Below are 16,696 nucleotides of genomic sequence, written 5' to 3'. Positions count from 1 at the left end.
AGCCATTGAGCTACACAGGATCACATTCTATCGATATTGTGCAGCTATATCTAGCATGAAACACTAACACTTTTCTACGATGGAAATTATCTGACACGGATGCAATGTTTACAAAGTTGATGGAAACATTGTTGGGAGGCAGGTCTCTAGCGGTGATGATTAGTCAGCTAAAAAGCTACTTGTTTCAAGCAAAAGCTAATGAAGAGTCTTAACCATCATGGTTGCAGTTTGTGCAGTCGAGTAGCAAAGGGACAGGAAATGTGACGAAAACAAGACATAAATGTCTGAGTTTTCGTTGACTAAAAGGAAGAACCAAAAAATTAAATAAAGAGTCTAAAATGTGATTGAGATTCATATACATTTTAGTCTAAAACACTAAGACTAAAACAACATCTAAAATTGCTGCCAAAAGTAACATTGATGCAAAGCCAATGTTTCTGTATCAACGGAAGAGTTTAATCTCACCTCTAACTTTCTCTTCTGGATGAGGACAGAGAGGATATGGAGGGAAATGGTTGATGTACAGTCAGTAGAGTTAGTATTCTGACAGCAGGGAGCTCAGCTTTTAGTTTTGCTGCTGATTCAGCAACAATTTAATGTGGGTTTCACATCAGGAGATTAATACGAGGCGACTACTGGGTAATCTACATCTTGACCATGGATCTTCACTGGATTCCGTGTTAAAGCAATGACAACAGTATGAGAGACCAAGCTTCAGCTCACTGTCTTTACACTACCAACTGTTTGTTCATTTTTAATAATAATAATAATAATTGACTGTGTAATTTACAGTGACAAAGTCACTTACTGAATCCTAATACCTGGACAAGGATGATGGACTCTGCCCTTGAGGACTTGGATCACACTTTGAAATTGTGTGATTCCGTTTAAACCTAGTTCATGAAACCAATTCAATGTCAGTCTGGAAACCCAGCAGATCTCTCTCAATTCCTGACATGTTTACTTTCGAGGATATACTAGGACAGTAGTGGAACATGTTTCAGTGAAATAAAAGAAAAAAAGGTTTTCTTCAAACCACATGAGGCTAGCACAGATACATTTCCCAACGCAACCAAAAGACACGAGGGAAGGTTCCATGGTCTGCGGTTTTTTCATGAAGTGGGTCCACTTGATTTACGTGTGCCAGTGTATTGGCTGTTGACCCATCTCAAACAGCGGCTGTCTTTTATGGATCCTCCAATCACAACTGTTGCTTTCCTCTGAGACAAATGAGGAAAGCAACAGTTGTGACTGGAGGATCAAGAAAAGAGGGCATAGTTTGAGATGGGTCAATTGTCAAAACTGCTTCACTGGCTGCAGCTGTGTTGACCGCTTTGACACGTCTGGGGAAATGGTCCAGTACAGTGACGGCCATTGTAGATTCTCCCCCTACTCTCATGCTATCCCATACTGCTGCCAAACAGCAGCAAATGTCAGGGCTGACGTGTTTGTACGATAAGATTCCTTGCATTTTCCATGGCCCATTGTTGTCGATGCCCATGTTAAATTGATATATTTATATTGTTGTACATTTGATTTGAATGTCCCAGCGACAACAATCACTTGGGACTTAAATTAATCTTAATACATATTTATTTGGGTCAATTTATTCGTCAATTCGTCATGTGTTCAAAATATAACTAGATCTAAAATCAGCCAAGCCTCACATTTGACCGGGGAGAAAACAAGATCATGAACACATTTCAAAAAAACTTTTTGGACGTTATTATTCTCCATAACTTCCCCAGGCCTGGAAAACAATTATTTTCAAATCGCATGAGGTTTTCCATCATCACAGGAACACATGAACGTAGGGGGGGATTCAAAATAATGGAACCAAGTTGGTTTGCATTGTGACGATGAGTCTCACCTCTCCCTCTCTCTTCTGGATGTCGTCTGCCTTGTCCCCAGCGTAGGCCGACTGGAGACGCACCGCATCCTCCTGCAGCTGGCGCACCTGAGAGAGAGAGAGGACATTCAGCAGGTTTACATTTGATTAGTCAAAAGAAGAATGAAATCAAAATGTAATATATATATCTATATAAATAAATATTCAAAGAGATAATTTTTTCTCTTTACATTTTTATTTTATATTTATTTATGATTGACCCCACTAATCAAAACAGAATATTAATACATAATAGTAAAAATTCTAAGAATATATTTTTCAGTAATATCAAAGTATCACCTTTATTGAATGATCAGAATTCATAATTGCATCCATGTAAAACATACCATGTGGTTCCTGTGTACCAAGGGCCTGCCTGTCATTATTAAAACATGATAAACCTTTTAAAATCAAACCTTAAAAAATGTCAAATACTCCTCTATACGTTTAGTACCTGAGTGCCCAGGGCCTGGATGTCGTGTTCGAAGGTAGTATGCTTCCGCTGAAGAGTCTCCACAGTGTTCTGATCTCTACCCAGCTCCTCCGGAAGCTTCTTATGTTTGTCCAGGATGCGGTTGAGGATCTCCTTGGCGTCGTGGTAGAACTTGTGCAGCTCGTAGGAGGCGGCCAGGATCTGCGTGCGCGTGTCGATCAGCTCCAGCAGGTCGGCCCAGGCCTCGTTCAGGCCGTCCTTCCACTCGGCGATGGTCGCGGCGTCGGTGTGGCCCGTGTTGATGAGCTCGTCTGCCATCTGGTTGACAGAGTCCACGCGCTCCTGGCCGATGTTCCCCGTGTCACGGGCAAACTCCCGGAAACGCTCCTGGAGCATCTGGAGACGGGACAGAAGGATATGATTCAAGATTCAAGAGGTTTATTTGTCACATAAATACCAGGGCATACAGTGAAATGCGGGTGGCCAATTTGGCCATGCCCGCTTTGATTGTGCAATCATACAATAGTAATAAAATAAGTAGAAGATAATAAAATAGACATACAATAGACATGATAAAATATACATGTTAAAAGTCCTGAGATAAATGCAATACAATGTTAGCTACGAATTAAGGCACTGGGTCCTATGTACACTACTATACAATATACAGTTTTACTCTATATCCATAGGGTATACTTGCTATTTCTAAACTATACTATACAAGAACCACAACAGTTCTTTCCTTAAATACATGATGGGGTTCCTCAATAAGAGATCATTGGGATTTAATAGCGGAATCAAATGACTTGAGCTTTAGAATTGTAGCCAATCAAAATACACAATTGTAAAAATACACATGAGTGGGAATCTCATGGAATGAGAAATATATCGAAATATATCAACAATGTGTGTATGTGTATAGAGGGTATACTACTAACCGTAACATGTTCATAGTCCTGCCCCAGCTCATGGGAGCCGGCCACCACCTCTCTCTCGGCGATCCACTGCTCCAGGTCGTCCACCTCTCTGTTGAGCTGGAAGAGGCGGAAGCGCTCGTCCAGTTTCCCCCGGCGCTCCTCCGACAGGTCCTTCAGCCCCGCGTACAGCTTGTCCACCTGGGACTGACGCATTCCTATACGCTCACTGGAGGAATGAGAGAGAGGGATGAAATGAGAGAGAGAGAGAGAGCAAAAGAGAGATAGCGGGGGGCAGAGAGGGAGAGGATGAGGAAGGACGGAGAGAGGTGGAGTGAAAGGGAGAGGAGGAAAGAAAAAACAGATGGAGAAGATAACGGAGAAGAGAGTGAGAGGGTGAAAGAGGGATACAAGACAAAAGGAAGCACAGACAGACAGATTTGTTTTATTTGAGCTAATTCAATATTAACTAACTCAAAGGTTTGGATGTTTCAGTAAAGCGGTGTCCTCGTTGATCTTCCTAAGCCCTAAAGCCTAAAGCCCAATTGAAGGTTGAAATCTTACACATTTCTACTGTAGGCTCCACCCTGTATGACAATTATTAGGAGTTGCGTCTACAACTCTCACAGCTTGCAGACCTCTAACCTCTAGTCCCTAAACCTGACCCCCTCACCTTAAGACTACGCTCTGTAAAGGATTTGAAGAAAGGCAAGTTGCTCCTCTCGTCTGTGAAGGGCTACTTGCAGTTTGGCCTACCCGCAAGTTTGTATTGTTTGGGATATGTGACCAGGTGCAGATAATAAGGTCATATGGAGCAAGCTTCAAATATATATATTCTTTTACATTACTGTATATGAAAGTACAGGTTCTTACCTTCAAAATAAGCCATCACTTGTACAAATTGGGTGGATGCTTTTCAATCTATGTCTTATGAATCATGGTTATACCACACTGCTACTTCCTGAGCAACAGGGTTTCCAAAAAACCAAAGACATTTCTCAGCCATTCCTTAACAACTACTTTACAAGATAGATGGATAACATCTCAAGCACAAAATATTTTCAATATCTCCATTTTGACCTATTTCTGAATCGTGCAACGTTTACGGCGATTCTGAAGAATCTCCCCTTGCGCCGTATGGCGGCTCTCGCTGTACCAGGTCACATATGTGCTATATATTGAGTTATATACTTAAACCTTAGTCAATAGTCTCTCAGCTACTGTAGAATGTTGGCCCGAGACCAAGATAGCAACAGGCAATATTTCCGACTTGAGTGGGGATGAGAATCCCCCCCCCCCCCCCCCCCCCGAGTAGGGATGAAGGCCAAGTCTACTCTGTCTCCACTATACTGTATGGAGTCGCCTTGGTCTCTGTAGTCTCAGACCAAAGCATGATGGTCATACCATCCATGCCATTATGTATGTGGAAAAACACATGAAAAACACATGAATTGTTATGTTTACATATCCTGGACTTGGACTAGTCCTGTATTTCTGGACCACAAACAGAACTACTGTATAAAAGGTTCTCAAGGATCGTATTTCATGTACTCTTCCAAATCACTTTGTCTCAAAGTAATAAACGTCAACATTTTCATATAACATAAATAAATGTCCATTTTACCGATTGATATAACACAATAGTGAGTCTATCTATACCCAGTTCATGAATGCTTTTACATTTGCTGTTCTAAACATCCATGTCTGGTAGAACATTCCAGGGAAAATCATCGGGCGTACAGGAAGTGATGACACTTTTACGTCAACAGCAGCAACAGCCGCAGCAAGATGAATTCAGTAGTAAAGCGTGGCTGGAAAGATGAATTCAGTAGTAAAGCGTGACTGGAAAGATGAATTCAGTAGTAAAGCGTGGCTGGAAAGATGAATTCAGTAGTAAGGCCTGACTGGAAAGATGAATTCAGTAGTAAAGCGTGACTGGAAAGATGAATTCAGTAGTAAAGCGTGACTGGGAAGATGAATTCAGTAGTAAAGCGTGACTGGAAAGCAAGTAAGTGCAAAAACACAACAGCATTGACAGCTCATCACAGATAGATGTTGCCTAGATCAAATAAATAAATAAATACATTAAAAAAGAAAATAATAATATACAGTATATATATAAAGCCTTAACTCCTGACGGCTCACCTTTCAGGGTGGCCGTCACCAACCAAGCCCCTGCTGGTTTTGGACAGCTGGTGGACGGTCTCGGCATAGTCCTCCACGGCCTGCTCCAGGATCTGGTGCTTCTTCAGCATGGCTACAGAGCCCTGTTCATCCTGAGGGGAGAACGTGTTCAAGTTGAAGAGTCCTCAGAACGACCGGTAAGCACAAGGCACTTAAACTAAACAACACAGACTCGGAGAATACTGTAATACTAAATACTAATCTAATCTCAATTAATCTAAATTCATTTTTCCATTCAGGAGCCTCAGCACAGGTGCAGTCAGTCCAGAAGACAGATGGGTTTATAAAGACAAATGGATATCAACACAGTCTAAACCATACTGGATAAATACACACGGTCTACAGGTATAAGATCTGGTTATTCTGCTGGCCAGTATGACAACGACCATACTGTTTTTATACCTGTATCACTGTACATATTGGTATTACAACTCTGTATACATCCGATTAGTACTACACCCAGTAGTACTTATTTATATACTTTATACCGAGTTTAATCACCTGCACATTTTATATTACTATTGCACTTTACTGTTACCGTTTGCATTCTGGTTGGATGCCAAACTTCCACATATGAATGACCTTAATATGACCAAAAAGATTGTAATGACGACGTATACCTTAGCCTTTTCTTCTGACATCATGTAGAGCTCCTGTTCGCTCATCCAGGCCTCGGCCTCGGCGGCGTCGAAGTAGTATTGCTGGGCCTCGTGAGCCTCCCCCAGGCGGGCGTGGCGCTTCTCCGTCTCCTTCTTGATCTGGTCCCACAGCGCCTGCAGCTCGGCGAGGCGCTGGCGGATCAGCTCGGCCGTGGGGCTGCCGGCCCGCAGAACCTGCTGGCTGCGCTCGAAGATGTCGTCGTAACGAGGCTGGTGGCCCTGGATCTCTTTCTGCAGGGTCTGGGGGGGAGGGGGGGGTGGAGGTCAGGGATCAGCGGCTTGGTTCTTTATAGGGTAGGAGTTAATGCGGATTCTAATTCTATGGTTTATAGGACCAGCTGCTGGAAAAGAAGGCTGTGCCGAGTACTGGAGGAAAGTGTCTTTTAATGTGAGCTCATCATCTCTCTTGCTGATTTCTAGCTATGTCCATCCCCTTGAGTGCTGATGTTATAGCTGCTCAGTACATTTCAGTGTACTAAAGTAGCTAGCAGGAGCACATTTTAGGCCAATATCAATGTAGTCTCGTCATTTTCACATGTTACAAAGGAAACTGTAACTGACCTACCGTAATTTTCGGACTATAAGCCGCGGCTTTTTTCCCCATTTTTCGACCCTGCGGCTTATATAACGGTGCGGCTTATATGTGACTCGACGTGACCAAACTCGAAAATGTAAACATCTAAATATTGCTTTTTTGACTGCATTGAAATGTTATTTATCTGTTCCCTTATTTGCTAAACTTAATACAACTTGTAAATGAGTTAATGCTTGTTATTTGTCCGACAGTATTTGTCCCAATGCTAATTACATATGGTAATTAAACATTAAAACACCTGCAGCTTATAGTCCAGTGCGGCTTATATATGTACACATCATTCAATTTAGCTGCTGCGGCTTATAGTCAGGTGCGGCTTATAGTGCGAAAAGTACGGTAATTGTTCTTGTGAAGTAGCTGGATAGACAGGAAGTTATATGTAGTGTGCGTGTGTGTGTATTCCAGTACCTGGTTCTTCTTGATGAGATGCTGGACAGTCTGCAGGTTGTGTCCGTGGTCAGTAGATGTAGCAAGAGCCATCCTCTCCTCCACCCAGAGCTGCATAGAAATATGTTACAGGCCAGGTTTATACCAATACATGCATAAATAATACAGTACATGTATATAGCACATACAATACATACATACTGTGCATCACCATGTGGCACAAACTGGATCGTTTTGTAAATTCAGAAGGATAAGATCATTCCTATTTGTTTATTCAGAGCATCAGCCTCTCGGGAGAATTCAGAGCACACTCCAGCCACAGTGGGCTAGGAGCTAATGGCTAAATTCAGCTAAATGCTGAAAATAAGTCACTGTCAGATTACAACTTGCCACAGCTTTTTATTTTATTTATATGCTTACAGGAGTGAGTAGGAGTTTAAACAAATAAAACTGACAAATATTGATATTTTTAATCTTCAACGCGTCACGTCTGTTCCAATGGAATTGTAATGCTCTGAATGTTAATTGTATTGCTATGAATGTTAAAGGGGACATGCATTGCTATTTCTTTCACTATTTGGGCAACTTTACACAATTCCTGTGTCTATGGAACACATCTGTAAAGTAAAAAAAATAAAAATAAAAAATGCATTGTTTTGTATTTCTAATCAAGTACTCTAAAGCAGCATTTTTCCACTTCAAGATTTCAAGCTGTTTTGGGCTGGGCTCCGCCCATAAGCGATTTGAGTGACAGTCACCCACAGTCTGCACTGGCAGACCTGGCAGACCGAGAGAGATAGAGGAGGGGGATACTAATTAATTTCTCCGTGGGGGGCATAATCCCACGGGACAATGCATTGGTAACTTGTTTCAAATGACAATATATACCCCTGTGAATATTATTGCACGGATCGGAATACGGGCGTGCACGTGGGAGCGTGTGCAACGATATTTTGACAGTGATATGAGAGTGGAGAAGCTCCATCCCCGCGCGCGCGCACACACACACACACATTTACACACACACACACAATCCCGCGCGCGGGGCTGGAGGTTGTGTGTAAATGCTCGTGTCCCTCTCTCTCTCTCCCCCTCCCTCGCTCGTTCTCAGCCATCTCTGTCAGCACCCGGCGCAGTCATGAGCAGTCGCATTACAGAGAGCTCTCACCATCGATCCAAAACAACAAGGTTTTGTGCACATTTTCTCCTCCTCATAATATGGATTACGGATTTATACCTCAATTCATCAATGAAGCAACATCTAACAGAAGTGGAGAGAAGTGAAAACGGATTTAACGAGACCCACAGTGACTTCTACCTTCTCAATGGCTCTGAAAAGAAACATCTACACGTCGGAACGGCGGCTATACACACGCTACTAACAGCGAGCCCGGCACGTAAGAACTTACCCCCGAATGGCAGATTGGACCGTAGGACCATGATCATCCTGGTTCTACTACTTTCGGGAGACATTCATTTAAACCCAGGCCCGGTCTTGACCAGAACTCAGGCGAGAAGACTTGGTCTGGCAGCGCAAGAAGCGAAGGTGGTTTCCATCGCGACCAACAGCAACATCAACAACTCGACCCGTGGCAACATCCACTGCGCGGACGGCAACTGTTCCCCAATGACGCCGCAGCAGACGAGCACACGTGAGGCAGAGACGAGAGGAGGTGAACCGAGGGTCGAAACCATGACGACCAACTCGACGCGGGATTTAAACATCTCGACGCCCGATAGCCGGCTAGCTAGCAGAGCTAACAACGGAAACATCCAGGAACGAGTCCTTTGTTGTTCCAACACGGCGCGGGACCCGACCCCCCCCCTCCCCCCTTCTTTGTTGTTCCAGCACGGAGCGGGACCCGACCCCCCCTCCCCCCTTCCCACCCTCAACAACAAAGCCCCCCAGCCCCACACAGAGGAACAGATCACAAACGAACAATACTTCGAACCTGCCAACATCAATGAAATAACCAACGCCAATGGACTGAACATTTTTCACATTAACATTAACAGCTTAAAAAACAAATTGGATGAAATCAAACAATTATTCATAAATGGTAAGGCAAACATACTGTGCTTCTCAGAAACCAAGCTTGACGATTCTGTAAAAGATCCAGAGATAGAGATTGAGAACTACTCAATAATTAGGAATGATAGGAACAAACATGGAGGTGGTGTCTGTATGTACATACACAAGGACACCAAATTCATCAACAGAAATGACCTGAATCATAAATCAATTGAAACTGTATGGGTGGAAATCCTATTCGAAAGGGCGAAATCCCTACTGGTTGGCAGGCCGCCAGATCATAGTGATTTTTATGATACACTGGATGGGTGTTTAGCTGGAGTTGAGGATGTAGACAAAATTCTTATTGGAGACTGGAACACGGATATGCAACGAAAAGATGCACCCGTCTTCAAGTCATTCAGTAGGTTTTGTGATCTGCACGGCCTCAGCCAGCTAATCACCCAACCCACACGTGTATGTGAATCAACTCAGACTACCATTGACCTCATTCTGACCTCCGACAAGTCCAAGATCTCCAAGAAAGGGGTTATAGCATGCGGGTTAAGTGATCATTATATGATATTCTGTACCCGCAAAAAACTAAAACAAAAGGCTGGCTGCCACAAAACAGTCACATCTAGAGACCTTAAAACCTACTCTAGCGAGGCCTTTAACCTTGAACTGGAGAGCCTGGACTGGTCAGATGAACTCAATGGTACACTGGTTGAAGAAACATGGCTTGGTTTCAAAACCAAATTCTCAACAATACTAAACGACATGGCCCCCCTAAGAACCACCAGGGTAAAAAATCGCGCTGAGCCGTGGATGCACTCCGAAATACTGGCCGCTATGAAAACCAGAGACAAAAAATGCTCTGAGTTTCGTAAAAGTCAGTCAAAGCTTACTAAAAGCACGAGCAGTGAACTCCAAGCCCACGTGACTGAACTCAAACTAGAAAGAAACAGACTAAGAAACGACGTAAACTCCATGATCAAAACTGCAAAAAAGAATTTCATCAATGACAAAACTGAGGAAAACAAAAACAAACCACGTGAACTTTGGAAATTACTCAATAATCAACTAGGATGCAGTAAAAAACTTAAAACCAGATTCTCAAACATAAACATAAAAACGGACAACACGCTCATCACAGACAAGCTGGATGTAGCCAATTACTTAAACATTTTCTTCACAAACATAGCCACAACACTGGTAAACAAACTACCCTCCCACTCAGGGCTTTATGGGGTAGAACACATAGTAGCTTACTACAAAAACCTAGGGGTCCGCAAGGACGACTTCAAGCTGGAAATGGTAACAACAGATGAGGTACTCAATAAACTGAGCGCCCTCCAACCTAACAAGGCCACTGGCCATGACAACATCCCCTCCAAATTCCTCAGAGACTCAGCAGCCGCCATCACCCCAATCATCACACACATAATAAACCTCTCCATAAAACAGGGACACGTCCCCAAGGACTTCAAAATTGCGAGGGTGACCCCTCTGCACAAAAAGGGCAGCAAATTAGACCCAGGCAACTACCGCCCTGTTTCTATTCTCACCTCCATCTCGAAAGTCATGGAAAAAATAGTCTACGAACAGGTCGAAAAGTACCTAGCGGAAAAAAATCTAATCTACGAATTCCAATCTGGCTTCAGAACATCCCACTCCACTGACACATGCCTTCTCTATTTGAATGACCACATCAAACAAGAGGTGGACGCAGGCAAATACTGCGGCATGGTCATGCTGGACCTACAAAAGGCCTTTGACACGGTCAATCACTCCATTCTGATTGACAAGCGAAAAGCAATTGGTTTTGATAGTCTATCAGTGAGCTGGATGCAATCCTACCTTGAGGGGAGGGAACAGATGGTGGAGGTAAACGGTACCCTATCCCCCCCTCTCACAGTGAGCTGTGGTGTTCCACAAGGAAGCATACTAGGACCGCTACTGTTCCTAATTTATGCAAATGACATGTCGTCAGCTTGTGACTGCAACTTGTTCCTGTTTGCGGACGACTCAGCCCTGCTGGTCTCTGACAAGAACAAGTTACAGGTTGAAAAAACCCTCAGCTCGGAACTAGGCAGAATCTGCATATGGCTCGCTGATAACAAACTATCATTACACATGGGCAAAACAGAGTCCATTCTCTTCGGTTCAAATAACAAACTCAGCAAGACCGACGGCTTCTCAGTTACAGTGGGTGACAATATTGTCACAAGGAAAGATGAAATTACCTACCTGGGTTCCATCCTAGAGGCTAATCTCTCCTGTGACAAAATGGCATCCAATGTAATAAAAAAAGTCAACCAACGAACTCGATTCTTGTACCGGATCTCCTCTCTGGTAAACAAGAATACCCTGAAGACTCTGGCAGGAGCACTCATTCAGGGGTACTACGACTATGCTTGCACCTCATGGTACCAAAGCACCTCAAAGGCGCTAAAAACAAAATTACAAACATCTCAAAACAAACTGGTCAGACTACTGCTTGACCTTACTCCTAGAACCCACCTCACCCCTGCCCACTTTGACAACCTAGGATGGCTTAGAGTAGATGACAGAGTACAGCAACTTGCAATGGGCCTGGTCTACAAGATACACTACACGACCAAGGTACCCATGTACATGGCAAAATACTTCCCAAAGGTCAGTGAATACCACGATCACAACACCAGAGGGAGCTCCACAAATCATGTTAAACCCAGATTCGGCTCAAATAAGGGACTAAACACGTTTCGCAATTATGCCACATCAATGTGGAACGCCCTACCCAAAGCTGTAAAGGAATGTGGATCACTACCCACTTTCAAAACCTCTCTCAAGAGACACCTACGGGAGACTGCAATTCAACACTGGCCCCTGTAAATATCCTAACCCAACCCCCCCTCATTTACCTAGTATGGTTTTGTCAATAGTCCAATGTACAATTTTGTTTGTTTGTACAGAGTCTCCCCCCCCTCAATGTACAGTTTTGCTTGTTTATACAGTGTGCCCCCCCCCCCCCCCCCAACCACCTCCAATGTAAATTACCCAGTATGGTTGTCAATATCCCAGTGTACCCAACCCCCCCCACCCAACCTCCTCCAATGTACAGTTTCTACGTCAAATGTATATACTCCCTTTTCTTGACTCCTTCTGTATCACAAACAGTACTGTATTTGCAAATCTGGTATGTCATAAATGTATAGATGTAGCAGTACTGACTATCTGTATGTCATGTATGTCATATATGTCCTGATGAATTGAAAATGGGGGACCCTGGTGGAAACAAGACAAAAGTCTTTCTCTGGTCTGCATCCCCTTAACAATTGTGTGTATTGAGCTGTACTGTATTGTACCCATTCTGCAATCTGTTAATAAAGTTTTCAATCAATCAATCAATCAAACCCGCGCACGTCAACCCATTTGAGGAAGTAATTCCACTCGCTCTGTTGTTGAGCGAATTGTTGATTGTGGGCGGTGACTACAACCAGTGCCTTACTCACGTCAGCAAAACTGTCAAATCAGAATGGCTTAGTTGAGTGAGGGAAGATCTCGTGAACTCGAGACTAGACTGATCAAAATGAGAATTAGAGACACAGACCCCATTGATATAAACCCCCATTGCTAGGAAACAATGCTAAACACTGGAAAAGGCCATTTATAAGACACAGGACCTTTAATTGTATTGCTCTGAATGTTAATTGTAATGCTCTGAATGTCAATTGTATTGCTCTGAATGTTAATTGTAATGCTTTGAAAGTTAATTGTAATGCTCTGAATGTTAATTGTAATGCTCTGAATGTTAATTGTAATGCTCTGAATGTTAATTGTAATGCTCTGAATGTTAATCAGAGCATCGGATAGCATGGAGCACACCCGAGGTCAGCCAGTCTCTCACACACTGACTGGTAACAGCTGCTACTTACGATCTCATCCTCGACGTCCCTGTTGAACTGGTGGATCTCGCGGGAGGCCATGAGGTTGTCTCGTCTCTTCTTCAGGGGATCCTGGAGGGAGTGGAACTTACTCTCCACGCCGCGTCTCTGTCCGTCAACCTCATCGGAGTCTTTCCCCTCCTGGCTGAGGGCCTGGGCCTGGCCCTGAAGCTCCCCCACCTCCTTCTGCCGCACCTCCACCTGGCTCTCCAACATCTAGAGAAATGAAGGAGGAGGAAACATTTAGAACATGGGTGCTTAAAACTATAAACTAAAACTATAAACTACTCCAGCCTTTTCAGAAAAGATAAGTCTGTCCCGGTGACAACAGCTACAACACTGTCCCTTTTATGATTGAAAAATGCGCATTCTAATCTCCAGACTAACACCAAGCCAAGAGCCAAGATGATCAGCTAGATGAGAGCTGCAGCAGCCCTGGATCACAGTCCAAAACATGAAACAGATCAAAGTCGGACCTGGATGGAGCCTCCAGCAGGAGCAGATGAAAGGGAGATGGAGGAGAGAGAAGGAGAGGAAGGAGGAGAACTAGAGCTATTGCATGCTCTTCAGCACACTGACTGAAGGCACACATCCCCTCTTTCTGTTTCACTACCCTCTCTCTCTCTCTCCACCTCTCTCCGTCTCCATCTCTCCCTTTTACAGATCAATCACGATGGTAATGATCTCTCTCACACGCCCACTCACATTCTTACACTAGTACAGTCCTCAGAAACCAATCAATAATAATTACCACATGCCAAATACAGTATGGGCATCTCATGTGAGAATATCATAGGGTTCCCATTTTAATCCACCCCCCCTCGCTCTCTCCTGGGAGACAAACCGACACTTACACACACACACACTTACACACACACACACTCACACACAGTCTAACAGTCTCACCACAGACAGCCTGCTTCTAACACATCAAGGCGATGAGAGAATTATATAACGTGCGTGTGTGCGCATACTAGCCTGGGGAGTGTTACATAATCAGTCAGTGGCTGGTTAGACTCACTCCAACTATACTGAATGGCATGAAATGTATGAATGAATAAATTTATTAAATGAATGATCCACAGAACAACTAAATGTTAATGTTGTGGTGACTCACTTATCATGCACAATGGTATAGACATTCACTGGACTTTAGGAGTGGAGTGAGGGTCCTTTAAAACTCGGGATTCTGGGAAAGGGGGGGGGGGGGGGGGCGGGTGTTTTATTGTTTACATACGTCAGCTGTCAGCTATCACTATTACTACTAACGCCAACGTCTCTGCACTCTATGTATTTATGTAAATGTGTGTTGGGAAGTAAAGGGAAGAACTCGAACACTGTCTGCCATCTCATCCTTCTCACACTCCCACATTGGTGACACGAAGTACATGAGTTAGATTATATCATGGACGAACAAGAACGCCCTATCCCGCAGCACCAAGTCCATCAGCTGCTGGAAGGTCTGCGCCGCCCCCTTGAGGCCAAAGGGCATCCGCAGAAACTCGAATAGCCCAAAAGGAGTGTTATTAATTCTACCTAAAGCAGTAGTAAGTCTCAGGTTGTGTGTAAATAATGCTTTACCACATTAAATACCAAGACAAGATATATCTGTAAATGAACAAAGATGAACATATGTTTTGGCTTAAAATTAAATAAATAAATAAAACATTCACAGATGAGAAACACCTTTAGACCATTGATGGATTCTTACATTACATTATATCTTAGTCAAGTGATTCCAATATTCTCTTGTCATGTCAGGCATTGACCTATTTGGGGCCCTGATCCCAATAGCCTAACAAGGCAGGACCTAGTAGAGTCCCATCAAGTACATTTTTTATTAACTATAATTGAGCTACCGGTCATTCCCCTTTCAGGTTGCTGTCAGTATTAGTACAGGTATGAAAGAGAAACCGTGATGTCAAACTGAGAAACAGAATGGTTTTATAGCCAGGCTTCTGCAGTACATGTGTCAAAAAAGGACAGGCAAACAGAGGAGAGGATGAAAGACAACAGTACTGAGCAGGACCAGACTGTCCAATAACACTGTCACACATGAGACAGATGAGACCAACGTATAAAATGTCCAAGTGTAAAACATTGAAAAGTGCGGGGGAAAATATTGTTAAAGCCTCAGCACCTTGTAGCTGCTATGTTTATAAATTGTATATTAACACATTGAGTGCCACACCCCTTTGACCATATATGGCCGTTCCGTGCCAGCGCTGAAGTCAATGGGAGGTCGGGGAAATTTGCGAAGGCTTAAACTATATCTTAAATTATGGCTATGGGTCTAAAACACCCCTTGCTTATCAATGACTTGCTTGCAGTCAACATGTACTAAATGGATTGTTTTTTCATTGGTACATTTCCGTTTTATACCGTTTTGAATACGAGTATAGTTTTGGAGAGTTCTAGTCATTCCAGAGAAATTCCACGATAATAGCTCTTTAGTGGAATACACAAAACACGTCGTAATTTTTCGGCTGATTTATTAATAGTTTTCAAATAAACGCTAGATTATCGATAGTATATGTGTACTTATGCACGCTAGAGAAGCGGGCTGAAAAATCTATTATCCATGACCTGGTCAGCGCTAACATCATACACACACAGACACGCTGCGATGGCTGAGAAAAAAACATCTGATTAACCCAATACTGGTCAAATAGAGTCCTTACCTCACATCAGATGTTCTGCAAAAAGATTAATCCAATTCCTGATCACCATTCCAAATATTGATCGCGTTTATTGATCCAACGTTATAGTCTGAAACACATAATCGACGCTGCTCTGAGGGTCCTCAGTCAATCTGGTAACACAATACTGCTTGCCCGAGATGGGAAAACCCCGGACCGGACTTTTTTTCTGATGCACAACCCCAGCCCTACCCAAAGCTGTAAAGGAATGTGGATCACTACCCACTTTCAAAACCTCTCTCAAGGGACACCTACGGGAGACTGCAATTCAACACTGGCCCCTGTAAATATCCTAACCCAATCATTCCAACCCCCTCCAATGTACAGTCATTTACCTAGTATGGTTTTGTCAATAGTTCAATGTACAATTGTGTTTGTTTGTACAGTGTCTCCTCCCCCCCCCCCTCAATGTACAGTGTTACTTGTTTATACAGTATGCCCCCCGCCCCCCCCCCCCCCCCCAACCACCTCCAATGTAAATTACCCAGTATGGTTGTCAATATCCCAATGTACCCAACCCCCCCCACCCAACCTCCAATGTACAGTTTCTACGTCAAATGTATATACTCCCTTTTCTTGACTCCTTCTGTATCACAAACAGTACTGTATTTGCAAATCTGGTATGTCATAAATGTATAGATGTAGCAGTACTGACTATCTGTATGTCATGTATGTCATATATGTCTATATGAATTGAAAATGGGGGACCCTGATGGAAACAAGACAAACGTCTTTCTCAGGTCTGCATCCCCTTAACAATTGTATGTATTGAGCCGTACTGTATTGTACCCATTCTGCAATCTGTTAAATAAAGTTTTCATTCATTCATTCATTCAGCCAATCCAATCCAATGTCCGGGAGACGATAGGCGGCGGTAGTTGCCCTTTTCGAGGTCAGACCCATTCACAATGATAACGTCAGGCTGGATGGATGAAAAATTAATGGATATCGCTAATAAAAGAAATAACGATTAAAAGATGAGAAAACTCGTCGTTGG

General features: G+C 43.3%; 1 protein-coding gene across 3 annotated transcripts in view; it reads right to left on the bottom strand.

Moving 5' to 3' along the window:
- sptbn1 (spectrin, beta, non-erythrocytic 1) overlaps window positions 1-16,696 on the bottom strand; it is a 265,257-nt gene that overhangs the window by 17,643 nt on the left and 230,918 nt on the right. For all 3 annotated transcript variants that reach the window (XM_084321135.1, XM_084321134.1, XM_084321136.1), the window contains 7 exons: window positions 12,992-13,216; window positions 7,082-7,171; window positions 6,040-6,318; window positions 5,381-5,511; window positions 3,260-3,464; window positions 2,343-2,717; window positions 1,871-1,957 (listed from right to left, as the gene is read on the bottom strand). In XM_084321135.1, coding sequence (XP_084177261.1) covers window positions 1,871-1,957; window positions 2,343-2,717; window positions 3,260-3,464; window positions 5,381-5,511; window positions 6,040-6,318; window positions 7,082-7,171; window positions 12,992-13,216 — 1,392 coding nt within the window. The remainder of the gene's footprint in view (window positions 1-1,870; window positions 1,958-2,342; window positions 2,718-3,259; window positions 3,465-5,380; window positions 5,512-6,039; window positions 6,319-7,081; window positions 7,172-12,991; window positions 13,217-16,696) is intronic.

The sequence above is a fragment of the Notolepis coatsorum genome (assembly GCF_963971535.1).
Source record: "Notolepis coatsorum genome assembly, chromosome: 9".
Lineage (NCBI taxonomy): Eukaryota > Metazoa > Chordata > Actinopteri > Aulopiformes > Paralepididae > Notolepis > Notolepis coatsorum.
Note: the sequence above shows the minus strand (reverse complement) of the source record. Positions and strands in the feature narration are given on the sequence as shown.